This window comes from Mixophyes fleayi, chromosome 4, assembly GCF_038048845.1.
Source record: "Mixophyes fleayi isolate aMixFle1 chromosome 4, aMixFle1.hap1, whole genome shotgun sequence".
Taxonomy (NCBI): domain Eukaryota; kingdom Metazoa; phylum Chordata; class Amphibia; order Anura; family Limnodynastidae; genus Mixophyes; species Mixophyes fleayi.
The window spans coordinates 214966072-214989537 of NC_134405.1; the positions used below are offsets into that span (position 1 = coordinate 214966072).

General features: G+C 37.4%; 1 protein-coding gene across 1 annotated transcript in view; it reads left to right on the forward strand.

Moving 5' to 3' along the window:
- Positions 1–19021, forward strand: part of CFAP54 (cilia and flagella associated protein 54) — a 234432-nt gene extending 215411 nt beyond the window's left edge. Inside the window, exons 64-69 of the mRNA XM_075205979.1 lie at positions 721–932; positions 8693–8866; positions 9449–9555; positions 11553–11724; positions 18311–18385; positions 18672–19021. Of these exons, the coding sequence (XP_075062080.1) occupies positions 721–932; positions 8693–8866; positions 9449–9555; positions 11553–11724; positions 18311–18385; positions 18672–18791 (860 nt within the window). The 3' untranslated portion in view covers positions 18792–19021. The remainder of the gene's footprint in view (positions 1–720; positions 933–8692; positions 8867–9448; positions 9556–11552; positions 11725–18310; positions 18386–18671) is intronic.
- The last annotated feature ends 4445 nt before the right edge of the window (positions 19022–23466 follow it).

Here is a 23466-nt window from a genome sequence, read left to right on the forward strand (position 1 = left end):
AGCACAATACTGTTAAAAAGTAAACACAGTGATAAAATCCTTTCTTTAATTAAGGAATTCCCCAATCCCTCTTTCATCAATTTATTAATAAGCTAAATCCATGGTAAGGCGCCTCTTATAGATGCTTTTAATCCTTAACGAATTAAAAAATAAATAAAAATCCCAACAGATGGATGATGCATACTGCTCCTTGAGGAAAACCAACACGAAGGACAGGTTGGGAGGGTTTTTCTGTCTTAGTGTGACCCTCCCAACCTGTTATAGCCTTGTACATGTTTTGCTGCTCAATGCTGTATACCCTCCCCCACCCAATTGCTACAACCATACCAGGCTGTGAGCGCCGTTGCTTAGATCACTTTTGGTGGTGGTGGTGCCATTCTTATTTTTTAAAAATTTATTTATATTATTGTACATTAAACTGCCAGTCATCATCATCAAATTGTTGATGATGACTGCCGTCTGAATAACACGATAAGCATAAAGCAGAACACATGGTTGAATCAATCGGATGCATTTAATATACTAAGCTGAGTGTTGCATACTTTTTTTGACGCATGTTACGTTAGTGCCTTCCAACTCCGCATCCGACCCCAAGTTCTCATTGACGCCACATAGACATTCACTAATATTCTTAATTGTGTTATAATTGGTATAAAGTTTAAAGTTCTTGTAAGTATTTACAAAATGAAGAAATCTGTAAATGAAGAATCTTCTTTACAGATGTGTTTGAAGGAAATGATGGTAAAGCGTCTGCCAGTGACACATTGTACACATCTGTGTGTGATAACGGAATTACAGTGCGCTATGTGGCGATGCACCTGTTCCTGAAGAAGTATCTTTATTCTTATCCCATATGCTGCGTGAATGACTTTCCTGCAGAACTTCTCCTGGGACTGCAACAGGAATCAAAAGGCTTTTACATTCCACCTAAGGTACATTATATTCTATGTAATTGGACATTTGTGAACATGTCAGCTATGTGCTCCATACTGCAGATTGGACATTTATAAACATAGTAATAAGATAGAGGCTGGCTTCTCTCTTGCATCCCCTCCTATTCTAGTCCACCGAGAAATACTTTGTGAATGTAATGAAATGTCAATTGTGTTATCAAACAGGTGTGCATTATGTCGATGTTGGGCTTTTATTTATTATTTAAAAAAAAATATTCTGTCTACCAACATTTATAAATGTTATTATTCAGAATTCTGACTTTTTACCATAACGTGTACACACATCATTTCACCCACAGTACATTCTGTCATGGTAAGCTACATATTTACATCTTCCTTGCAAAACTTTGCAAATCTTGTCTGTTTCTGAAGTATAAAAGCAATATTTGCTGCGGGGAAACAGAGTATGTCACATTAATATATTATGTAATAATTAGTGGAAAAATATACACAACACAAAAATAACCTTACATAGTCTGCTGGGTGACATGTAATGGAATTGGCGGAATTATTACACTAAAACAGCTACATATGTGCTTTTTCACATTGCCTATTTCCATCTCCCTATTGAAAATATAATTGCGATATGTAAAATAGAATTTGTTTAAAAATAACTGATAGCAACTATCTCTTTTCTGATGGTTGAACTAAATGTCATCTTTCTCCTAATAAATCAGTGTTTTTTAATTATTACCATGTTTACATAAATCTGGGAATTTATTTTCCTAGAGAAAATGTGGTTACCTTAGCAACAAGCAAGTAATTAAGCTTTTTCTACTTGCTGTGTGCTCTGGAAACATCATTTTGTGTTTAAAGCAATTAAGTGACATGTGAATGCTAACTAAAATATACACACTGTCTTCTGCTCTGAGAGATACAATTTCCTAAATGCCAGCAATGACCTTACCATCTGTTTCCATAAATGGGGGTGCCAGCTGAATCAGTGGGAAGCCTCTACATTTATAGGCTTACAAATCTGACTTTCTTTATGCAGTGTATAAAGCTAATCTGTTAACAGACAAAGAAACCCTCTTCTGTTATACTGCTTTATATTCTCAATAATATACGTTGTTAGTGGGGAAATTACACGTAGGGTCATATGAAATGACTTGAAACTTGGCTTTGATTTAATGCAAGTTTTCCACCTTGGCAGTAGATCTGTTTCCGCATTGACCTCCTTTAACAGTTGGCTTAAATCGAAGGAGGAACGTGATCTGAATAAAGAAAATTGTTTTCATATTGTATTGTACAACTTGCATAATCTGTATGCATCACAGATAATGTGCCTCTTCTAGCATTAATGCTGGACTGCTGTGATTGTTGTTGAACATATAAGCACTACACTAAGCATGTGTAGCTCTCATGTACCCATACTCTGTGCAGCGTGTGCAAGGTATGAGGGTTGGTGATGTGTGGTAATCTGAGCCTTCACTGCATAGGAGAGGAAAACTTGAATATAATTGGCAGTGCCCTCACCCACTGCAATGAACTAGAAACGTAGAATTCAGCAACATTTTGTGTGAATGGAGTTTTGCGGTATAAGAGACTGTCGTGCAGAGGTGCAGAATTCTGGATATACGGTCTTTCAGTTCCACTTTTGCTTCTATGGAATGCCATTCTGGAATTTTGAATCTATGAATAGAGCGGAGACAACACACAGTTCATTCTGCTTGGTGGTATGTTGGAGTAGGATTGGGGACACTTAAGGCCAAATTTTTCACTGCGCTTGTGCCAACTCCCATACATGCTCTTGGAAGTGTGGACCGGCCTTGCTGGGCCACCCTCACCATTGGACCCCCATAACGGCTACAACCCATTTAATAAATAGTATGCTCCTAAGTCTACTTACATTTTTTTATTCAAACATGTATTATGTTATTAATTGTGGAGCCCATTGCAGCCAAAATTCTCTGCGTGTGGTGTTTCTTTCCCCTTTCACTATAGCAGTGTAACAGACTATAAAATGTGTCTTAACCTGATTGGTTGCTGTATTCAGGTTCGGATAATTAATTCAATTATGTACTATAGATCTTCAATGTCATGCACCAAATCTGTATTCTCCTATACTTCTAATTTGTCATTCTTTATGTCTGTTCTGATGAATATATATAATAAATTAATGTTTCATTTTGTACATGGCTTACTCAACCATTGCCATCATCTCTGAGTCAGTCTGTCCAAAATACAGTGTGTATAGAACTGTTAGTCCCCCCTTCCCTATGCACCTGTCTCCTGTGCAAGCTGTGTCTATGCACTCACCAGAGCATAAATGAAGCCTGGTGTTTATCAGAGAATAGTAACTCTGTTTGGCTGTTTGATTTATTTACATTACACAACCTGCTATTGTTTTGTTTTTTTTCTGCTTTTGTAACAATGCATTTTGGTAGACACATGCAATCCACTGGTTGTGCGTTCAAGCTCATTGCTTCACTGGGCTGTACACCGTATTCATTCCTTGCCTCCCTTTCTGTGTTAGCTGAAGCTACACCTGCTCTCAGAATGGTGGCTAGATCATTTTGTTCCCCTTGGGTCCATGATATTTAAGCTATGCATCTGCTAAATATCTTCTCATTGCTAACCATCAAGGATCAATCTTGCACAGCCACTCATCTAAACTCTTATCCCACACTGAGATTGCATTGCTGATAAATAACCAGTGTTACATCTTATGTGCAGTGAATGTTTATTAAAGTGATACTGGGTCATTTCACAAAGCATTAACAATATATTATTATTATGTTTTATTAAGGCTTTTGCAGCATCGTACATAGGGGGTTAGAACTTACTATAAAATTACATAAGTGCATACAGATAAGAACAATGTGTACAGATAAACAGAATAATAAATGCATGGATGCAACTATCAAAACAAATCACATGGCATAAATAAACAATTTAGCAGAAGACAAAGCAGTGAAGGAGAAGGGGACAGAGAGTAGGCAGACATGAGACACAGAGTACAGAAGTAAAAGGGCCTATCTGGTCTCGACTAGTCCACCTGCCAGTAACACCGGTCCTCCAGCAACTGTTCTGCACACTGTTAAGGTTTGGCCTAGTGGGGGAGACTAGAAAGCATACAACAAGGATTGATAAATCCTGTTTTTCTTTATGCCATAGTACCCACACATTGTACCCTATAGACACAAAAGGTGCATCATCTTCTGTACCCCTCTCCAACCTGAACTTGGCACCAAAACTGTGTTGACTCCAGTGCCTTAGCCTAGTACTATCTGTACCCATCCTTTAGAGCTCCCAGTCTAAATGTTCTGTATAGGCCAAAGTAGCAAATCCCTGTTCACCAACAATTAAAGGTTGATTTGGAAGTCAGAATATTCTGGCACACGTAGTATTGGCAATGTCAAGACTGCATCAGCTATGGTAGTTAATAACTTTTGTAGTAAGCTTTTGTAAATGTGTGTACCATCCATTGTAAATGAACTAAATATGTAAATACGCACTGTGCATCTCATTGAGCAACTGTGTATAGAATATGCCTAGTTTGTAGAACACGTTCCAGTGTAGATTATATAATATAATATCAGATTTCATCCAAATGAGCATTAAACAAAGTTGACATTTCCAAGCAGTATTATATTAAAATGTTGTGTAGGCCTATTTGTTCGCTTTTCTTTTTCATACATTATCATTCTGTTTTCCTCAGATCATCAACTGCAGTTAGCTGACAGGTGCAGGCATAATCATGTATTACCCTGACTGTTGCAGATAGCTAACAAGCATACAGTCTTTTGATTATTTTGTTTCATTACACAAACAATACTTTGTTGCTTTTAAACATGTCATGATGAATTCAGTCAAAACTCCCTCTGTAATGTAATGTCTAAGCATGTTTTATAGAAAGATGAAAGTGTCATTATGCAAGCATTCTTTATTATGAGTAGATAGGACAGATTCTCATTCTAAATTCATAAGGGCCTTTATTGAAAATCTAGCAAACAAATATGTTGATTTTATGAAATAATTGAGCTTTTGTAAATGTAAAGTGCGCTCTGTGCAGTGTTTTTTTTTCTGTGTTATTGATTTCATTTTTCCTTAGTTTGTAAATAGAAATACAGTGATAGGATTTAATTCTGAAAACAAACAACAAAGTTTATTATATCTCAATTGGACATGTTTATGCCCAGAATTCCACAGCTGCAGATGCTGTCCTGTATTTTTTTGTTTTCTGTTGGAAGCCAGAACGGGCATACAGTGGATTGTTTGGCATCAAGTCTAGTCCTCTTATGCAAGCCCTGGGGCAGTTACAGAACTACCTACTAGCCCGCTTAAACATGGGATAATTAAATGTTGTGTCACTACAATTTCTAGATCCACAGGGAACCAAGCACTGGCTCCTTTGTGCCAGTCCATTGTGATATTTAGACTTTTACAATATATATATGGTTTGCTTAAAATGTTGGCAAAAAGGCAAAGGTGGAATCCACAGTTTAAATCTTGTGTCCCTGGGGTACAGAATTTATGGATCAGACTTTGGTTACCACAGGGCAAAAATAGTATAAAGTGATGTACTCTAGACCACTCTCCAGTAACTTCGCCCATTGCTCAGTTCTGGCACTCCTATTGTATTACTCTGCATTGCACAGTAAAGCTAAGTGAAGCACGCCTAACTTGGGCTTGACTGCGCAGAATTGTACTGTTAGCTTTGGGTCAATTGTAAGGTATGAAATGATATCATAGGCTTTCAGTCAGAGAGCCACATATAGATTCACATTACACATCCCTTCTATTAATTATCCACAGATCACTCATCCTGTAAGGATTGTTCCTCAGATCATGTCTTATCCCCTTGAATACTCCTGAACAAGTTTATGATAGAAATCCCCCCTCGTGAACTATTCTCGTGAACAGATTGAGGCTGGTCCTACCCTTGGCACACTTCCATCACCCTCAACACATTCTCCTCCAGATGATAATTTCATATTGATTCTGCAATACACAAACACTCTCTCTACTTAGCCTTGGTGAGGATGAGGTTGTTTCCAGGAAGGGCAGTGAGAAGTAATAGCAACAGCTGGTTAGTACTCACAGAAACTTAGTATCATGCATTAGTGTAACAAGGTGTAATGGCGCTCAACGCTCTCTTTCATTCAATTCATTAAAACCTATTCATCTTATATTCTGACCTTTCAATTACACTTCTAGCTATATATATAAAACTTTTACACGAGGGGAAAATTGTGAAAGTGTTCTGTGCTCTATGAATAGAAACTGTTAAAAAAACAAACTCTAGTGCCTAGTTTTTTTTTAGTAATATCCAACTTATTGTCACCAGTCATTAATTATATGATTGAATAATTCTCATATATTTGTACATATTCCACTTGTTGGATATTTTTTTGTGGTTAAGCACACTGGATTCACAGAGTTGTCATCAACTTAAGATCAATTCATCATAATGTCATTATGCTGTTCTGTGTTCCATAGATAGCAGATATAACCTTCACCTTAATTACTTATTAGTGGAGTAATATTGTATAGAGTCCTAAGGGTGTGTTATCTCAGGCTGTTAGCACCAATGTAAGTGTAGCATGGTTACAGAGGAAATGGTACAAGGGGAAGAAAGGATATATAGATATAGAGAAAGGTATAGAAACAGAATATAGGTATAAAAATTGATTGGTAGATTTTAGAGGAAGACTAACACAGTGGAATAATAGAAAATAAAGTGATAAAAATAACGAAAAGAAAATTGAAGATAGAAATACAAGTAAAAATAAAACTATGATAATAAAAGAATAATAAAGAATATGAAATAAAAAAAAGAATAAACAAAATACAGTTATATAATAAAAATTACAAATGGTACAAGTTAAAAAAAACTAGTAATAAGAATTTGAATAAGAATAATTGTAGATCAAATGAGATTGGAAGAATATATGAGTAATTAATAATGAATTACTAATTAAATATAATGAAATAATAACAAACAAGGTAAGTCCATTACCTTTATGTAAAGTGTGGTGTTACAATACAACACATTATTCCAACACATGGCTTCTTAAATGGGTCTTGGAATCAGAATTTATTTGGGGGGTGGGTAGATCTTTCAACATCTTGAGTTGTTTGTTCCCTTTTTTGGGTGGTATGGTCATTGGTGTACAGCAGTCCTGTGTCATAGACATGTGAAATGGCATAATTCAGGCTGTGCCAAATAGTACTACAGTCCCAATTATCGTTGGTTGGTGGGTGGTCAAAGCCTAGTGTAAAGTAGCATGAGGGGAGGAATAGTATGAACACATCAATGTACCTGATAAATGGGCTGTACCAATTGGTCTGGCCTCTGTTTGGATCTGTGCTGTGTGCACATCCAACTAGTATTGTCCATAAGCAAAATTAGAATGGAACTAAAGGAGATGGAATACAAGATATAAAATAAAATGAGGTGCATCTATCAGGGCGAGAAGAGTGTGAAAAGAAGTATGGGAATGGTGGTTAATATAAATGAGAGGGGGTTTTCCATCACATAATTAAAGGAGGACATACATGTAAGTCGCGTGAAAATGAAGGTAAACATTTATTTTTTTTCAGCATTGTATTGTACATGGTGACTGTTTTTTAGAGGCACTTGCAAATGTGTATCACACTGAAATTATAGTCCATAAGCACAGCAGTACATTTCTCCTTGCACTCCGAGCAATATAATAAAAGCTACACACACACACACACACATACGTAATACATGTAATAAAAATAGTACTGATGTTTCCTCACTTTTATCATTATTTCAGCCATATATAAGGATAAACTGAAGTGTTTTAGGAGAAAAATTGAAATGTTTATTTAATAGAAAAGGGTGGTACTAATGGGGTAAACGCATGGACTTTGATGCATTTCCACAGTTCGCTTTCTTAAGATTCTTTCACTTCTCAGCATATCAAGGCTGTGGCTGTTGCTCCCATTTAAGGAATGGAGCTGCGCACCTTTATTTGCGCTGCATGGACAGAGAAGCACTGGTGAAAACCAAGCTGTTTTGTGGGGCGCATTGTCAGCGACCACCAATAGACTCTTTGTCAACCTAACCTGCAAGACTTTTATATGTTGTTTTCTCTCTTATACATGAAATCACCTTTTTCAGTCTTGAAGTATCTCATTGTTTCCTTTGTGTAGTTCTTTTAGAGGAAATGTCTACATAGATGTTTATATTGTATCTGTATATATTTATGCAAGTTATTTACATCACCGTCTACAATATTGTAAGAAATCTATATCTGCTATATTGTCTACACAGAGGGTTTGATTTGTTTGGACATTGTAGCACGGAGGCTAAGTGGTTAGCACATCTGCCTCACAGCGCTGGGGTCATGAGCTCAATTCCCGACCATGACCTTATCTGTGTGGAGTTTTTATGCTCTCCCCGTGTTTGCGTGGGTTTACTCTGGGTGCTCCGGTTTCCTCCCACACTCCAAAAACATACTAGTAGGTTAATTGGCTGCTATCAAAACTGACCCTGGTCTCTCCCTCTGTCTGTCTCTGTGTATGTATATTAGGGAATTTAAAATGTAAGCTCCAATGGGGCAGGGACTGATGTGAATGAGTTCTCTGTACAGCGCTGCGGAATCAGTGGCGCTATATAAATAAATGGTGATGATGATGGTGTTAACTTTAAATATACACTCTTCACACTTCTAGTGAATGAAAATGTTCACGTGTTAAGGTAATGTTCACTAAATATTTACCTGATTTGAATATATCGAACACTTTGTTCATTATCTTTGTTTCAGGCAAATTCTGAAAATGAAGAATCCTGCCAGGATACATCATCGTCAATAAAATCATCTACCAACATGTTATCAGATTGCAGATTAGAAGCTAGCAAACAAATGGCAACACATGCTTTAGATAAGGAACTTTGTCTACAGTGGTACTTTCCACCCTTAGAAAACAGGAAAAACATGGTAATATTTAAGCATGTCATATATTTATTTTTAAATTTGAACATACTGCATGTTTACACATGTTTTACATAATGTACAAATTAGGATTTTCTTAGGGAAGTTCCTTTAAATGTGTTCTTTCTCCACCAGAATAAGAAGCTGCGTTGTTGGTATCCTCCTCTAGATATAGGATGGAGAATTCCGTTTAGATAGAGGGAGAGCTAGATAAATAGAGAGAGAGATATGACATAGATAGAGAGATAGATACGCAATAGAGAGATATGAGATATATATGAGAGCGATAGACAGATATGAGATAGCGAACACCTAAATTAATATGGATTTAGGAATGTAAAGTATTAGACTTTCTCTATTAAACATGTATACACTTCTCAAGCTGCTTGTGACCCGCTTTCTGATGATAATATAACAGAAAACGAGCTTGACATATTGCTACATATAAACAAGAGCATATGTAAATTAAATTAAAATAAATATTTACAAAGACAGAGTACTTATATAGAAGGCTTTTTCAACCATTTTTGAACATTACACTACAGTATAATTAATAATATTTCTGTACACATATTATTGTTCTTCTAGGTGTTGTTAATGTATGCCTACAACAAGCAGAATATTGTTGTTAAAGATCCTAGAAAATGTGACCCAGCTAGCGTCTTGTGTGGTTATTTTTGGATTTCTTTGTCACAGTAAGTACATTATCATATTTATGGCCAGTGCAATTAAGATCTGCAGTATTTTTAGATAGGGTATACCAGTGCCCAAGTTTAATATATAACACAATTGTTTTAAACACTCCCCTAAGGTTTCCAGTACTAGAAAAAGTATATTACATGTCATCTCCATTTTGCAGTATATAAATGTGTGTATGTATATTTGTGTGTCCGTATATATATGTGTATATGTGTATGTATGTATATATAGATATATATACATACACACTGATCAGCCACAATGTTAAAACCACTGACTAGTGAAGTGAATAACATTGATTATCTCATTACTATGGCACCTGTCATGAGTTGGGATATATTAGGCAGCAAGTGAACAATCAGTTCTTGAAGTTGATGTGTTGGTAGCAGGAAAACTTGGCAAACGTGAGGATCTGAGCAACTTTGACAAGGGCCACATTGTGATGGCTAGACTAGGTCAGTTAATTTCCAAAATGGAAGGTCTTGTAGTGTGTTCCCGGTGTGCAGTAGTTAGTACCTACCTAAAGTGGTCCATGAAAGGACAAGCTAGTATAACACAAATTGCTGAAAAAGTTAATGCTGGCTATGATAGAAAGGTGTCAGAACACACAGTGCGTAGCAACTTGCTACATATGGGGCTGCATAGCCACAGTGCGGTTAGACTGCCCATGCTGACCCCTGTCCACTGCGGAAAGCGCCTACAAATGGGCACATGACTGCCATAACTGGACCATGGAGCAATAGAAGAAGGGGGCCTGGTCTGATGAATGACTATTTATTTTAAATCATGTGGATGGCCGGGTGAGTGTGCGTCTTTTACCTGGGAAAGAGAGTGCACCAGGATGCTCTATGGGAAGAAGGCAAGATGGCGTAAGCAGTGTGAAGCTCTGGGCAATGTACTGCTGGGAAAGATTGGATCCTGGCATTCATGTGGATGTTACTTAGACATGTACCATCTACCTAAACATTGTTGTAGACCAAATACACCCCTTCATGGCAATGGTATTCCCTGATGACACTGCCCACTTTCAGCAGGGTAATACGCCCTGCCACACTGCAAAAATTGTTCAGGAATAGTTTGAGGAACTTTACAAATAGTTCAGGGTGTTAACTTGGCCTCCAAATTCCCCAGATCTCAATACAATTGAACATCTATGAGATGTGCTGGAAAAACAAGTCAGAGACATGGAGGCCCACCTCGCAAGTTATGGGACTTAAAGGATCTGCTGCTAATTAAATGTTAATATTTATTTAATTAAACACAAATATTTGGTTGAGTGTTTTTATATGATGAACCCTTCTTTTATTTTTTATTATTTGGAGGTCAGTGTTGCTGTTAATGAAGAAACATCCAATATTGTAGTCAATAATGAATATTATATCAGAATACACTACAGATGATCACTAAAGCAAAGAAAAAGAATAATGTAAATTGAATCAAACTATGTTTAAATAAAATCAACGTAGACCCCAGTTAAGAAACTTTGTATCCCTTATAGAAATAAACATAAAAATCTGGGTTCCAGTTATTTTTTTAGTAAATGAGAAATATCACCATACTGTGTAGAGTTACATTGTCAAGATATTTACCTTATAGACAGACACTTCCAGAATGCTCCCTCCCCCTCTAATTTGTATTATTTCTCTTGCGGGGCCATTTCTATCCTCTGTCTTTTGTTTGCACCTTTTCCACCAACCCTGCATGTCCTTGTTCTGGTTCTATGTATGATTTGGTTTTTTTCATATGATGTGTTCTATAAACTGTTCAGGGTGTGGGGTTTTGTGGCATTTTATATATAAACAATGATGATGATTTTCCAAGTGATTGTTTAAGAGTGTCTGCTAGCCAAAAATAGGTCTATGACAATACTCTAGCTAGCCAGTGTAATTATGTTTCTAGTACAGTACAGCATTGGTTATATACAATAATGCTCTTTTTCCTATCACACAAACTCATGTGAATGATGTGCTTGTTTTGCACTGTATATTTCCAGTGTCCTGTCATTACATGAGAAGATGTGTGTTCTGAGGCAGAAGGCAGAACTCCCTCTCCAGCCCGTGATTGATACTTTAATCCCAGGAATTGGGGACAAGCAGAAGAGGTCTGCTCAAACCGCTAGAAACAAATCTGACCTCAAACCAATCAAAACCACTGAAGAACTACAGGTATTACAGACACCACACACTCACATCCATTCTGTTGTTGTACAGCAGGGTAATTTATGTGAAAGGCGGATAGATGTAAACATGTTGATAAGTATTAGTAACATGGCTGTCACACTCAGACATAAAAGGAAACACGTCAGTAGTCACTGACAGGCCAGGGATCTAAGCATCAGTCTTTTAAATTGCATGTCATGGCAGTAGATACATGTATCATGTTTCTACTTATCTGTGATATTTGTAAATCAGATTTATTTACTGCGTCCCATTGAGTCTGACAGAGTAAAGTAATAGAAAGAAATGTGTAATGTATTATAGTGCAGTGTAGTCTTGTGCTTCTGAAATAAAACGTATTAGAGGAGTGTTAGGTTAAAAGGAAATCGGGATATTCTATAAAATGTCAATTTGGCTTTAATTTCCTTCTTTATGGTAAACATTGTATAATGTTGTTTCACCATTTTTACTGCCACGTCTGCCTCCTCCTAAATCGAGTTAAGTTATTAGCACAAAAGAGTGACTATTTTTGAATACATGTGATGTTACTTTTTGAACCAATCAGTACTTCATAATTACAAAGTAGAAAAGAATAGCAAAAATTCAGGAAGGAAAAGGGTCAAAAACAGACATTTTTGCACATTAAATAAACACTTTTTAAAGGAATATGGTGTAAAAAATGTGACATTCCATCAGTCACTTTTTAAAAAGTTTCAGTTATGTCTACTTTTATAGACTAATTCCCATATTGATTTGTGATCGGTGGTAAAGTTAGTCCAGCAGCAGCTTTTAAGAACACTTGAGTCTCATCAGATATGGTATGAGACCATGGTATTGTAACTGTAATCTATTCAACTGTAGAATCAAAGACAGAGAAGGTCCTACATGAAAGGACTTAAGCAGGTTGTTGGTCAGAGAAAAGAATACCATTGCATGTTGGATCTTATCAATACTGTCCTTGAAGCAAGATGTTCCGGATTGATAGTAGTTGGAGGGGTTAATTTGGGAGGGTTGAGAAGAGATTTAAATGTATTAAAGAAGCGTTTGGGGTTAGAATCCTGGCAGTGTCCATAGATTTTTGATAGGTGTGCTATATAGCAGTATATTTGAGGAAGTCATTAAGACTTTTGCCAAAGTTGTTCTATTTTGTATGTAGGACAGAGCTGCCATCAGAAACTCTGGGGCCCAGCACTAATTAATCTGGCAGGGCACCCCCATACTTGCCTCCACCATCTTCGCCATACATGCACCCCCCTCCCCAACCACAGTAAATGTCCACTTCTCCCCTCCCCCCCAATCACAGTAAATGTCCCTCTCTCCTATCTCCCCCTCCCCTATCAAATTAATACTCATTTCATTTACCTTCTCCTCCGCGATGCAGCTGCTCCCGGTCAGTGATAGGCTTGGAGCGCATCGCGTAGTGATGACGTCACCGCGCTGCACGCTCCCAGCGTATCAGAGCATGGGAGTAGCAGCATCGAGGAGGAGAAGGGGTCCGGTCGGTCACACTAAGGGAGCCGGACAGTCTAGCGAGCCAGGACAGAAGGTCTATCCAGGCCCTCTAGTCTGTCCAAGCCCCTCACAGTACCAGCTGTACCCCCCTGATTGTGACCCTATGTGTAGATATTGTGTTTCTTTAGTCTCCAACTGCTGAGATTGTGGTTAACAGTGAGAGTAAAAAATAGCTGGAGCCACTTGATCAAGGGGTCTTTCTATGGTTTGCTTAAGATGTGGTTTTGCCAGAATGCAGAAATTGGTGAGAGACGTTGTTACAGAGAGGTTGAAAATGAATATAATTAAAATTTCTGTTGGTTTGATGGGATTTGACAGGGTTCAACAGCAGTAGTATTTGAAAATATATGGCAGGGGACTAAAACAAATAATAATGTAAATAGAGTAAAAAAATTGCCCACTCTGTCCAGGGCAGTGAGATACGAAGTGTAGTTTCTGGATGTAGCAGATTTACTTCAGTTTGTTAGTAAATCACTTAGGAAAGTTACAGATATACATTGAAAAATGCAAAGATTGCAGTCATGCAAGGTTCAGATGCATGAGATGTTTATTTTGGTTGTAGTTAAATTCCAGGGGATGAAAGAGAGGAAGGATGATTGGATACAAATCAGGAAGGTAGATGAACAGTATATGCTATAAATTTGTGGCTTAAATTCCAATTTTTCGTATAAAATAAATAAATATGTAATGAGGGTATTAGAACTATTTTTAATTTCTATGAAAAAGATTTTGCCTGCTAGATTGCTTTTGCAAACTATTTCTCTGTTTGCTAGTAAGGCTTAGATCCATATGCAATTGTAAATCAATAACAAAACAGTTTATTAATAAACAATGAAGGAGGAGAGTGTTTCTTGCATATATATTTGAATTTCAAATAATGTATGTAATTTACGAACAACACCCTATGCCCAATGTAAAAAACCTTATTGCATCAGTGTACGTCAGATATCCTGTAAAGGCACATTAAGTATGTGCCTCTTCTGCAGAGAGGATGTAAACGGTCATCACTATTTTGGACCAATAAATACAAGGGGTGGGGCCATGATGACTGCGTCATCAAGCCCCCTCTGTTTAATTTACAGAGTTGGATGGGATTTTGTAGAATTGCCTCCCGGACTCCCAAGAATTCAGGAGTCTCCCAGATATTCCGGGAGAGTAGGCAACTATGCCTCTTCCTTTTTGTACCACTCATAACAGTAAATGATTCAGTTTTTCTCCTGAAATACTGTTTTTATTTATTTATGGCTTAAATAAATCATGAGTAAGGGGCCATCAGGAGTCTTTCTAGTATGTCACTTTTGAGTGTATGAAACTTTTTATTACATTGTTCGGAATATGCCTAGACATGCACTTCTGCATTTGCACACTCTGACTAATGTAATTCACTTCGCACACCAAATTGCCATCTGTAATTAAACAGTCCCCATGGACAGTGCACTGTATAAACTGTATAAGAGATAAATCATTTCAAAATATGCATTGTCCATCCCTAACTGTAGAAGTGGGGCAGCACGGGAGAAATCTTGAATGCGGGAGTGAGAGCTGGTGACCAGATGAGAGGAGAGGGGCAGTTATTGGAAGACCGTAGAGGGCGAGAGGAAGTATAAGTGGAGATTAGGTTAGAGAGAGAAGGAGCAGTGGTTTTAGAAGAGGGATTTGTAGTTAAGAGTGTGGAGTTTGAAGAGGATTTTGAAGCAGAGGGGGAGCCAGTGTACAGTCATGGCCAAAAGTTTTGAGAATGACACAAATATTGGTTTTCACAAAGTCTGCTGCCTTGTGTTTATGATGGCAATTTGCATATCCTCCAGAGTTAAATCCATTGCAATTCATCTGATCACTCTTCATGACAAAGTCCCTCTTTGCCATGACAATGAACTTTATCCCAAAAACAACATTTCCACTGCATTTCAGTCCTGCCAAAAAAAGAACCAGCTGACATCAGGTCAGTGATTCTCTTGTTAACACAGATGAGAGTGTTGACAAAGGTGGAGATCACTCTGTCATGCTGATTGAGTTAGAATAACAGACTGGAAGCTTTAAAAGGAAGGTGGTGCTTGAAATTATTGTTCTTCCTCTGTTAACCATGGTTATCTGCAAGGAAACACATGCAGTCATCATTGCTTTGCACAAAAAGGGCTTCACAGGCAAGGATATTGCTGCTAGTAAGATTGCACCTATATCAACCATTTATCAGATCATCAAGAACTTCAAGGAGAGAAAGTTCAATAGTTGTGAAGAAGGCTTTAGGGTGCCCAAGAACTTCCAGGAAGTGCCAGGATCGTCTCCTAAAGTTGATTAAGCTGCGGGATTAAGCATCACCAGTGCAGAGCTTGCTCAGGAATGGCAGCAGGCAGGTGTGAGTGCATCTGCACACACAGTGAGGCAAAGACTTTTGGAGGATGGCCTGGTGTCAGGAAGGCCAGCAAAGAAGCCACTTCTCTCCAGGAAAAACATCAGGGACAGACTGATATTCTGAAAAAGGTACAGGGTTTGGACTGCTGAGGACTGGGATAAAGTCATTATCTCTGATGAATCCCATTTCAGATTGTATGGGGCATCTGTAAAAACGCTTGTCTGGAGAAGGAAAGGTGAGCGCTACCATCAGTCCTGTGTCATGGCAACAGTAAAGCATCCTGAAACCATTCATGTGTGGAGTTGCTTCTCAGCCAAGGGAGTGGGCACACTCACAATTTTGCCTAAGAACACAACCATGAATAAAGAATGGTACCACAACATCCTCCAAGAGCAACTTCTCCCAACCATCCAAGAACAGTTTGGTGATAAACAATGCTTTTTCCAACATGATAGTTATCACTTTTTTCCCTTACGGCAAGTTGCTCCAAGTGGTTTGGGGATCAAAACATCGCAATTTTGGGACAATGACCAGGAAACTCCCCAGACCTTAATCCCATTGAAAACTTGTTGTCAATCCTCAAGAGATCGGTGGACAGACAAAAATCCACAAAATTCTGACAAACTCCAAGCATTGATTAGTTAAGAATGGGCGACCATCAATCAGTATGTGGCCCAGAAGTTAATTAGCAGCATGCCAGGGCGAATTGCAGAGGTCTTCAAAAAGAAGGCTCAACACTGCAAATACTGACTCTTTGCATAAACTTAATGTAATTATCAATAAAAGCCTTTGACACTTATGAAATGCTTGTAACTTTACTTCAGTATACCATAGCAACAACTGACAAAAAGGTCTAAAACACTGAAGCAGCAAACTTTGTGAAAACCAATATTTATGTCATTCTCAAAACTTTTGGGATTGACTATAACATGACCGTTGCTATGTTTGATGAGATTGGTCATCGGTTGGTGACATTATCAAGGGGACTGGGCAGGAAACACTATATATACTGTATAGCCAATTCTAGCGATCCCTCAGCTTATCCTGATGAAGCTTTTATAGTGAAACGCTATTAATATACAAATACGTTCGAATGAATGATAGCCTAGATAGAGAATGGAATCTGCTTTCCAAGGCAGGAAGGCTAGCTAGAGATGAATGCATGTACTGTGGTATGAATAAGATATCAGTGCCATTCATTCACTCAAAGCAAATCTATAGACTCTTGCTACCTATAGTGAACATCCACTGTACTACTTAACAACCATTATCCCTCACTGACAACTCCGTATCAGAACGTTAGATTCCAATACTATTAATACCTTTCCTAGGGAATCTAACAATAAAATCTCCTACATAGATTTTAGTTTGGAGAAACAATTTAGATCTTTTTGACATTCTGATCCAATTTATATGTGATGAACTATAATGAGCCTCATTATTATAATTGGGAATTATTTATTTGAAAATAATATTGATACAGACAAGAGAGCACAGCAGTTGTTTTTGCAAACTTTTATTCACGTTTGCACATTAACACTTTTAGGTATTTTAAATATTTTGCTACTACACAAGTAATCAGATTTATTTTGTAATGAGTTATTAATAAAATTGTATTCATTTTATTAACGTTATACATCCCAGAGATCCCCTCTAGAAACATATGCCTTTCTTTCTCTCCTTGTGTATAATAGGCATCCTAAGTTAATCTACCCTAAGCAATGGAGTACCACCTACTGTCCTAGCAACACTACTAGTTCCTAGTGGCATGACTATGTTGCTAGGTGTATTGGGGATTGTGGAATTAGATGTGGGTTGGCCCAGACAATGGTGTGACCTGATTAAAGTGGCCCTGCCAGATACAGATGGTTGCCTTGAGAGGGGGAATGCAAAAACATGTTGCTGCCCCCAACCAGAGACTACTTTTCCCATGCTGAAAAACACAGTTCCCACACATCATTTTCACATAAACTTTAACTGAATAAAATACACCACAAAACACTCACTTTATTAAATATCAGAATAGTTACTTTCTTAAGGTGTTCTAGTCCAAATAAAATACAATATTTCCTTCTGTCGTAGTTGAAATGGAAAATGTTATTGTTGGAAGTAACTAGGACACCCAATCATCAACAAGTCAACCAGTCACAAGTGTTTTCCCATGCTGGAAACCATTGCTCAGCAACATTTGTCCCTGCAGACATGGGGGGGGGGGGTGGAAATCTAGGGACAATTAAGCAAATAGAGAATGACACCAGGTACCAATCTATATTTGCACTGTGGAGTGGCTTTTCTTGGCTTTGTAAAAGACCTCCAATTAGTTTATTGTGGCGATAATGTTAAAAATGCCTGTGTTTAATTTGACATACATGTGCAGATTCGGTAAGCCAGTTTAGTTGCATTTGTCCAAATTTTGGTGTGTGTGTGTGTGTGTTTGTTTTCTCAAAGATTCAGTCAATTTGCAGTCCGACCAACTAAGTAGATCACATTGAGAATGGGCAGCCAATAGAAGCTGCAGAATACAATCTGGTTTAGCAGTTGTTTTAAAGAGCCCTAGTTTCTCATAAGAAAAGTAGAAAGTGCAATAACCTAGGAACACATATGCCAGAACCTGAGGACAACCAGTGTTCATTTTTAGCATTATATCATCATTGTTTGTATTTATAAGAGAAAAGTAAATGCACATACTAAATAGTACAGTCACTCAAATACACTTGTGTTGTATTGCAGATAATGATCCTGCAGTGCTGTTCTGAAGCCCAAGCTTTGCTGTCTTCTTCTCCAGAGACACAACCAATTACTCAGGTTAGTCTCCAGTCTATATTCATTTTAAAGTTATAAATCTACATAAAATTAATACTAGAAAAAATCCTGTATAATTGTCAGTTATATATTTTCTATAATTTTACTTTATTTATACAGTGTTTATACTAAATTTACATAGTTTGTGTCTGCTCCTCTATATTTGGTGGCTATTGCAGCACATTTTTGCTTTATGATATTAATCTTCTTAAGTGCGAAAATGGATGTGATGCTTGCCTATGACAAGAAAAATGATTCTCTCACAGCTATAATTTCCTTCCTTTCACAGGCTCCATTTGATATCACTTTGCCATCATTAATCAGGCTGGAGAGAATCTTTGACCTGACTCACGGCTGTATGTTAATGAAGGGGAGCCAGCAAGATTGGACAGTATCACAGTTTACCTGAGCTATCAATTTATATTTATGTTTTATCACTTTCAAATATATTTAGATTAGATACATTGCAGATATTTACACATTTTTTTCACAGACTTTTTTTTAGAATTGTTTTTACACATTTATACAATATTTTATTGCATTGCCCATGGTAGAATATCTCATAAAATCAATCTCTTTATTTCTTTATTTCCCCATCATTTCTAAGCCAAGAAATAAAAACTGCTACAAACTGCTATAATAAAGAAATGTTAAAAATCAAACTTATTTCTTGGTGTCATTTTTGCTGGCTGTGCTTAAAATGGACACTATAATTTCATATATGTGTAGTGTATAACACCACATCAATGTGATAGCCTTGGCTATGTGATTAATGCATATTGGTATAAATAAATGTAATACTCATATATACAAGTATGTTTAATATGTTGTTGTATATCTACTGATCATTTTGAGAGTGTAGTTGTATCATGGGCCATATACATAGTTAAGTGAATAAAGTAAACCTATATAACTTGTGGCATGTAAGATACATAAAACAATGCTACATGAAAATTATCATTAAAATATCCTGTTAGTACAGTCATGGCCAAAAGTTTTGAGAATGACACAAGTATTGGTTTTCATAAAGTTTGCTGCTTCATTGTTTTTAGACTCTTTTTGTCAGTTGTTGCTATGGTATACTGCAGTAATATTACAAGCATTTCATAAATGTCAAAGGATTTTATTGACAATTACATTAAGTTTATGCAAAGATTCAATATTTGCAGTGTTGAGCCTTCTTTTTGAAGACCTTTGCAATTCGTCCTATCATGCTGTCAGTCACATTCTGGGCCGCATTCTAACTGATGGCCGCCCATTCTTGCTTAATCAATGCTTGGAGTTTGTCAGAATATGTGGGTTTTTGTTTTCCCATCTGCCTCTTGAGGATTGACAACAAGTTCTCAATGGGATTAAGGTCTGGGGAGTTTCCTGGCCATGGACCCAAAATTTCAATGTTTTGATTTCCGAGCCATTTGGTTATCACTTTTGCCTTATGGCAAGGTGCTCCATAATGCTGGAAAGACATTGTTCGTCACCAAACTGTTCTTGGATGGTTGGGAGAAGTTGCTTTTGGAGGATGTTTTGGTACCATTTCCTTCTCCGGACAAGCGTTTTTCCAGATGCCCTAAACAATCTGAAAGGGGATTCATCAGCGAAAATGACTTTACCCCAGTCCTCAACAGTCCAATCCCTGTACCTTTTGCAGAATATCAGTCTGTCCCTGATGTTTTTCCTGGAGAGAAGTGGCTTCTTTGCTGGCCTTCTTGGCACCAAACCATCCTCCAAAAGTCTTCGTCTCACTGCATTTACACCTGCCTGCTGCCATTCCTGAGCAAGCTCTGCACTGATGGTGCCCTGATCCACAGCTGTATCAACTTTAGGAGACGATCCTGGCGCTTGCTGGACGATCTTGGGCACCCTGAAGCCTTCTTCACAACTATTGAACCTCTATCCTTGAAGTTCTTAATGATCCGAATTTACTAGCAGTAATATTCTTGCATGTGAAGCCCTTTTTGTGCAAAGCAATGATGACTGCACGTGTTTCCTTGCAGATAACCATGGTTAACAGAGGACGAACAATGATTTCAAGCACCACCCTCCTTTTAAAGCTTCCAGTCTGTTATTCTAACTCAATCAGCATGACAGAGTGATCTCCAGCCTTGTCCTCGTCAACACTCTCACTGGTGTTAAGGAGATAATCACTGACCTGGTGTCAGCTGGTCCTTTTGTAGCAGGGCTAAAATGCAGTGGAAATGATGTTTTTGGGATAAAGGTTATTGCCATGGCAAAGAGGGACTTTGAAATTAATTGCAGTTCATCTGATCACTCTTCATGACATTCTGGAGTATATGCAAATTGTCATCATAAAAACTGAGGCAGCAGACTTTGAGAAAAATAATATTTGTGTAATTCTGAAAACTTTTGGCCATGACTGTATGTCGTACTAAATTAACTGAATGATGCCATTTATTTTATGTTTAAACTACTGTTTCCCTGTGGTGTTTTTTTTTAAATTTTTCCTAAGTAATACTGTGAGGTTACAAGGTCCATTACCCATAAGGTGAGGTGAGGATCTTGTCACAAGCGGATCACTTTCTCACCTCACTTCCCTGCCCTCTGCATATTTCTCCTGCCATACAGGTAACTAGAAGCAGTGATAGCTTTCCTCATACAGTGACTGCAGTTGTTAAAGTGTGTTTCTCACTGCAAGAGGAAGCACATATGATATTTATTAAATAATATATTATAAATAATATATTATTTCTGAGTAAATATATACACCGTATATAAGGAAAGCTGCTCCTAGGCTCCTGGACGGCCACTTTCACCTTAAGTCACTGTGGAAAGGAATCTGGTGATTGCCATCTGCTATAAAGTATGATGGCGCTAGGAAGGAAATAGGGACGCAGCTCAGGGAGTTAGTGTGGAAGTTACTTTCTCCTTGAGCAGTATATTATAGAGAATCCACTCTTTGGTTATTTACTACAGAATGTTTTTTTCATTCTAACTTAAAAATTAGCAACTAAAAAAAAAGATTAAAATTTTAATAACATCTCCCCACTACTATTAATATTTTGCTGGAAATGTGCTGGTAGATGTACATCACAATAAACCATCTGTCCTCTTGTGGTCGGCCATTCAATGGAATTTCTGTCCATTCAATTTGGACAAGCTTACTCTGCTGAAAAGTAGCTACATCCAATATGTCACTGAAAAACCATACATTACATTTTATACATACAATATATTTGATATTAAAATGTTCTCGTTACTTATATATTGAAATTGGATGGTTAATAAAAGGTCCATAAACATATTTTGCCCAAAACTCTCATTGCATTCAGGCATAAAGAAGCATGGGAGATAATATTTTTTTAATCATAATCCACATTTTTGGTTGTTTGTAAGCATTAATGAAACAGATGTAAGAGCAAAATTTATATACATTCTGACCACTTCCTGGTCTTTTAATTAGCTGGATCTTTCATTTCATCAGAACTCAGAGAACAGTTAATTTAAAAAGCTTTTCTGTGAGAATCTCACATTATACTCCTTATAGCAGTAGAAGTAGGGTATTTGTTTATTTTCAATTTACCTTATTTTTTTTTTCTTTATGTAGTTGGTACTTAGACTTATAGATGAATTTTAGACTTATTTTTTGTTTTCTTAACTGTGGACTATTTTGGATGAAGATCAATGGTATCCCTTGACAACATATAGAAAGTGGGTCAGTTTATAGAGTAACATTTGTATTTAATGAGTGGAAGTGTGTGCTTATTAACCAGAAATTAAAAGAAAAATAGCATGCCAAGCAGATGAAGAGCATATATCAATTGAACAGTAGGGATACAGTATTACTCTACCAAAGAAAAAAACAATGACTGCTGTCCTTTAGTCAAGAAAGCTTAGAACCACAAATATATTTTTTAGGAAGATAGCTGGACCAAGAGAGAGATTTTTGAAGAAGTAAATCCACAAGGAGAGCTATTAATTCCTCCTCACCATAACTTTTAGGGCTCTATTAAAATATTAAACTGGACCACTGGTTTGGTTAGGATAGACAGAAAGATGGCATTGTGATAACTTAATCAACACAACTTCTTATTTACATCTATTAGACCACATAGCGACAATGCAACAGAGAGACAAATGTTGAAAACATCATTTATTGTTTGCAAACAATTGTTTGACTGCTGGAAGGAATCTCGCCACAACACGACATAATGATAACACGACAAAGCAACAGATCTTATTTTCTAAGTAGCATTTTTGGCTACTTACCAAATAATTGGCTAATATATAAAAAGTGCTACACATTACAAATCGTATCCACGCAATGCCGAGTGACTCTGCTAATTAGATATAAATGGCTTAGTGTGTTCCAGTATTTCCTGATATGGCTACACACCTGAATTATACAGTTGGCAATAGACTCAGCAACTGTATAACAAGTGTATGCCTTCTTTTAGACAGATTTCACTAAAGGACTCACAAAACACCAAAAGACAACGTAAATGTTGATACTGTGTGTGAAAGTATATCACAAGATAGAGATTGTTGAAAATGTAACCATCTTTATTGAACTTGAGACATGCAGCAATAGACAATGTTTGAGAGTCCTTTAGGCTGGAGAGGAAGATCAGGGTTGCACATAGCTCACTGAGTCCCAAGAGCTGAGGATTGCACACTAGTAGCACAATATAGTACACTTGTAACAGCCACAATAACTGTAGATCAGTGTTTCTCAACTGCAGTCCTCATGCACCCACAACAGCTCATCTTTTCAGGATTTCTGTCTGTGGATGCAGGTGGAATAATTACTGACCCAGGCAAGTAGACTAAGTCACTTGTGCATTGTGAAGATACCGGGTTTTCTGGCCCAATGTTACCCACTTCACTCTGGTTGGCCACCCATGGGTACCTTCCTATGCCAGGGAAGTCTACATATTACCTTCTAGGATTCGTATAGTCACTCTGACACCAAGTTATTCCGATTGGAGAAGTGTTCGGCACTGCAGGCTGACGTCATCGCAACGTCTGTCAATAGAAATTTAAAGTGGCAATGTGGGGACCCCTAAGGTTAAGTGTTTAAACACTTAACCCGACATTGACGCTTTAAATTTCTATTGACACACATCACG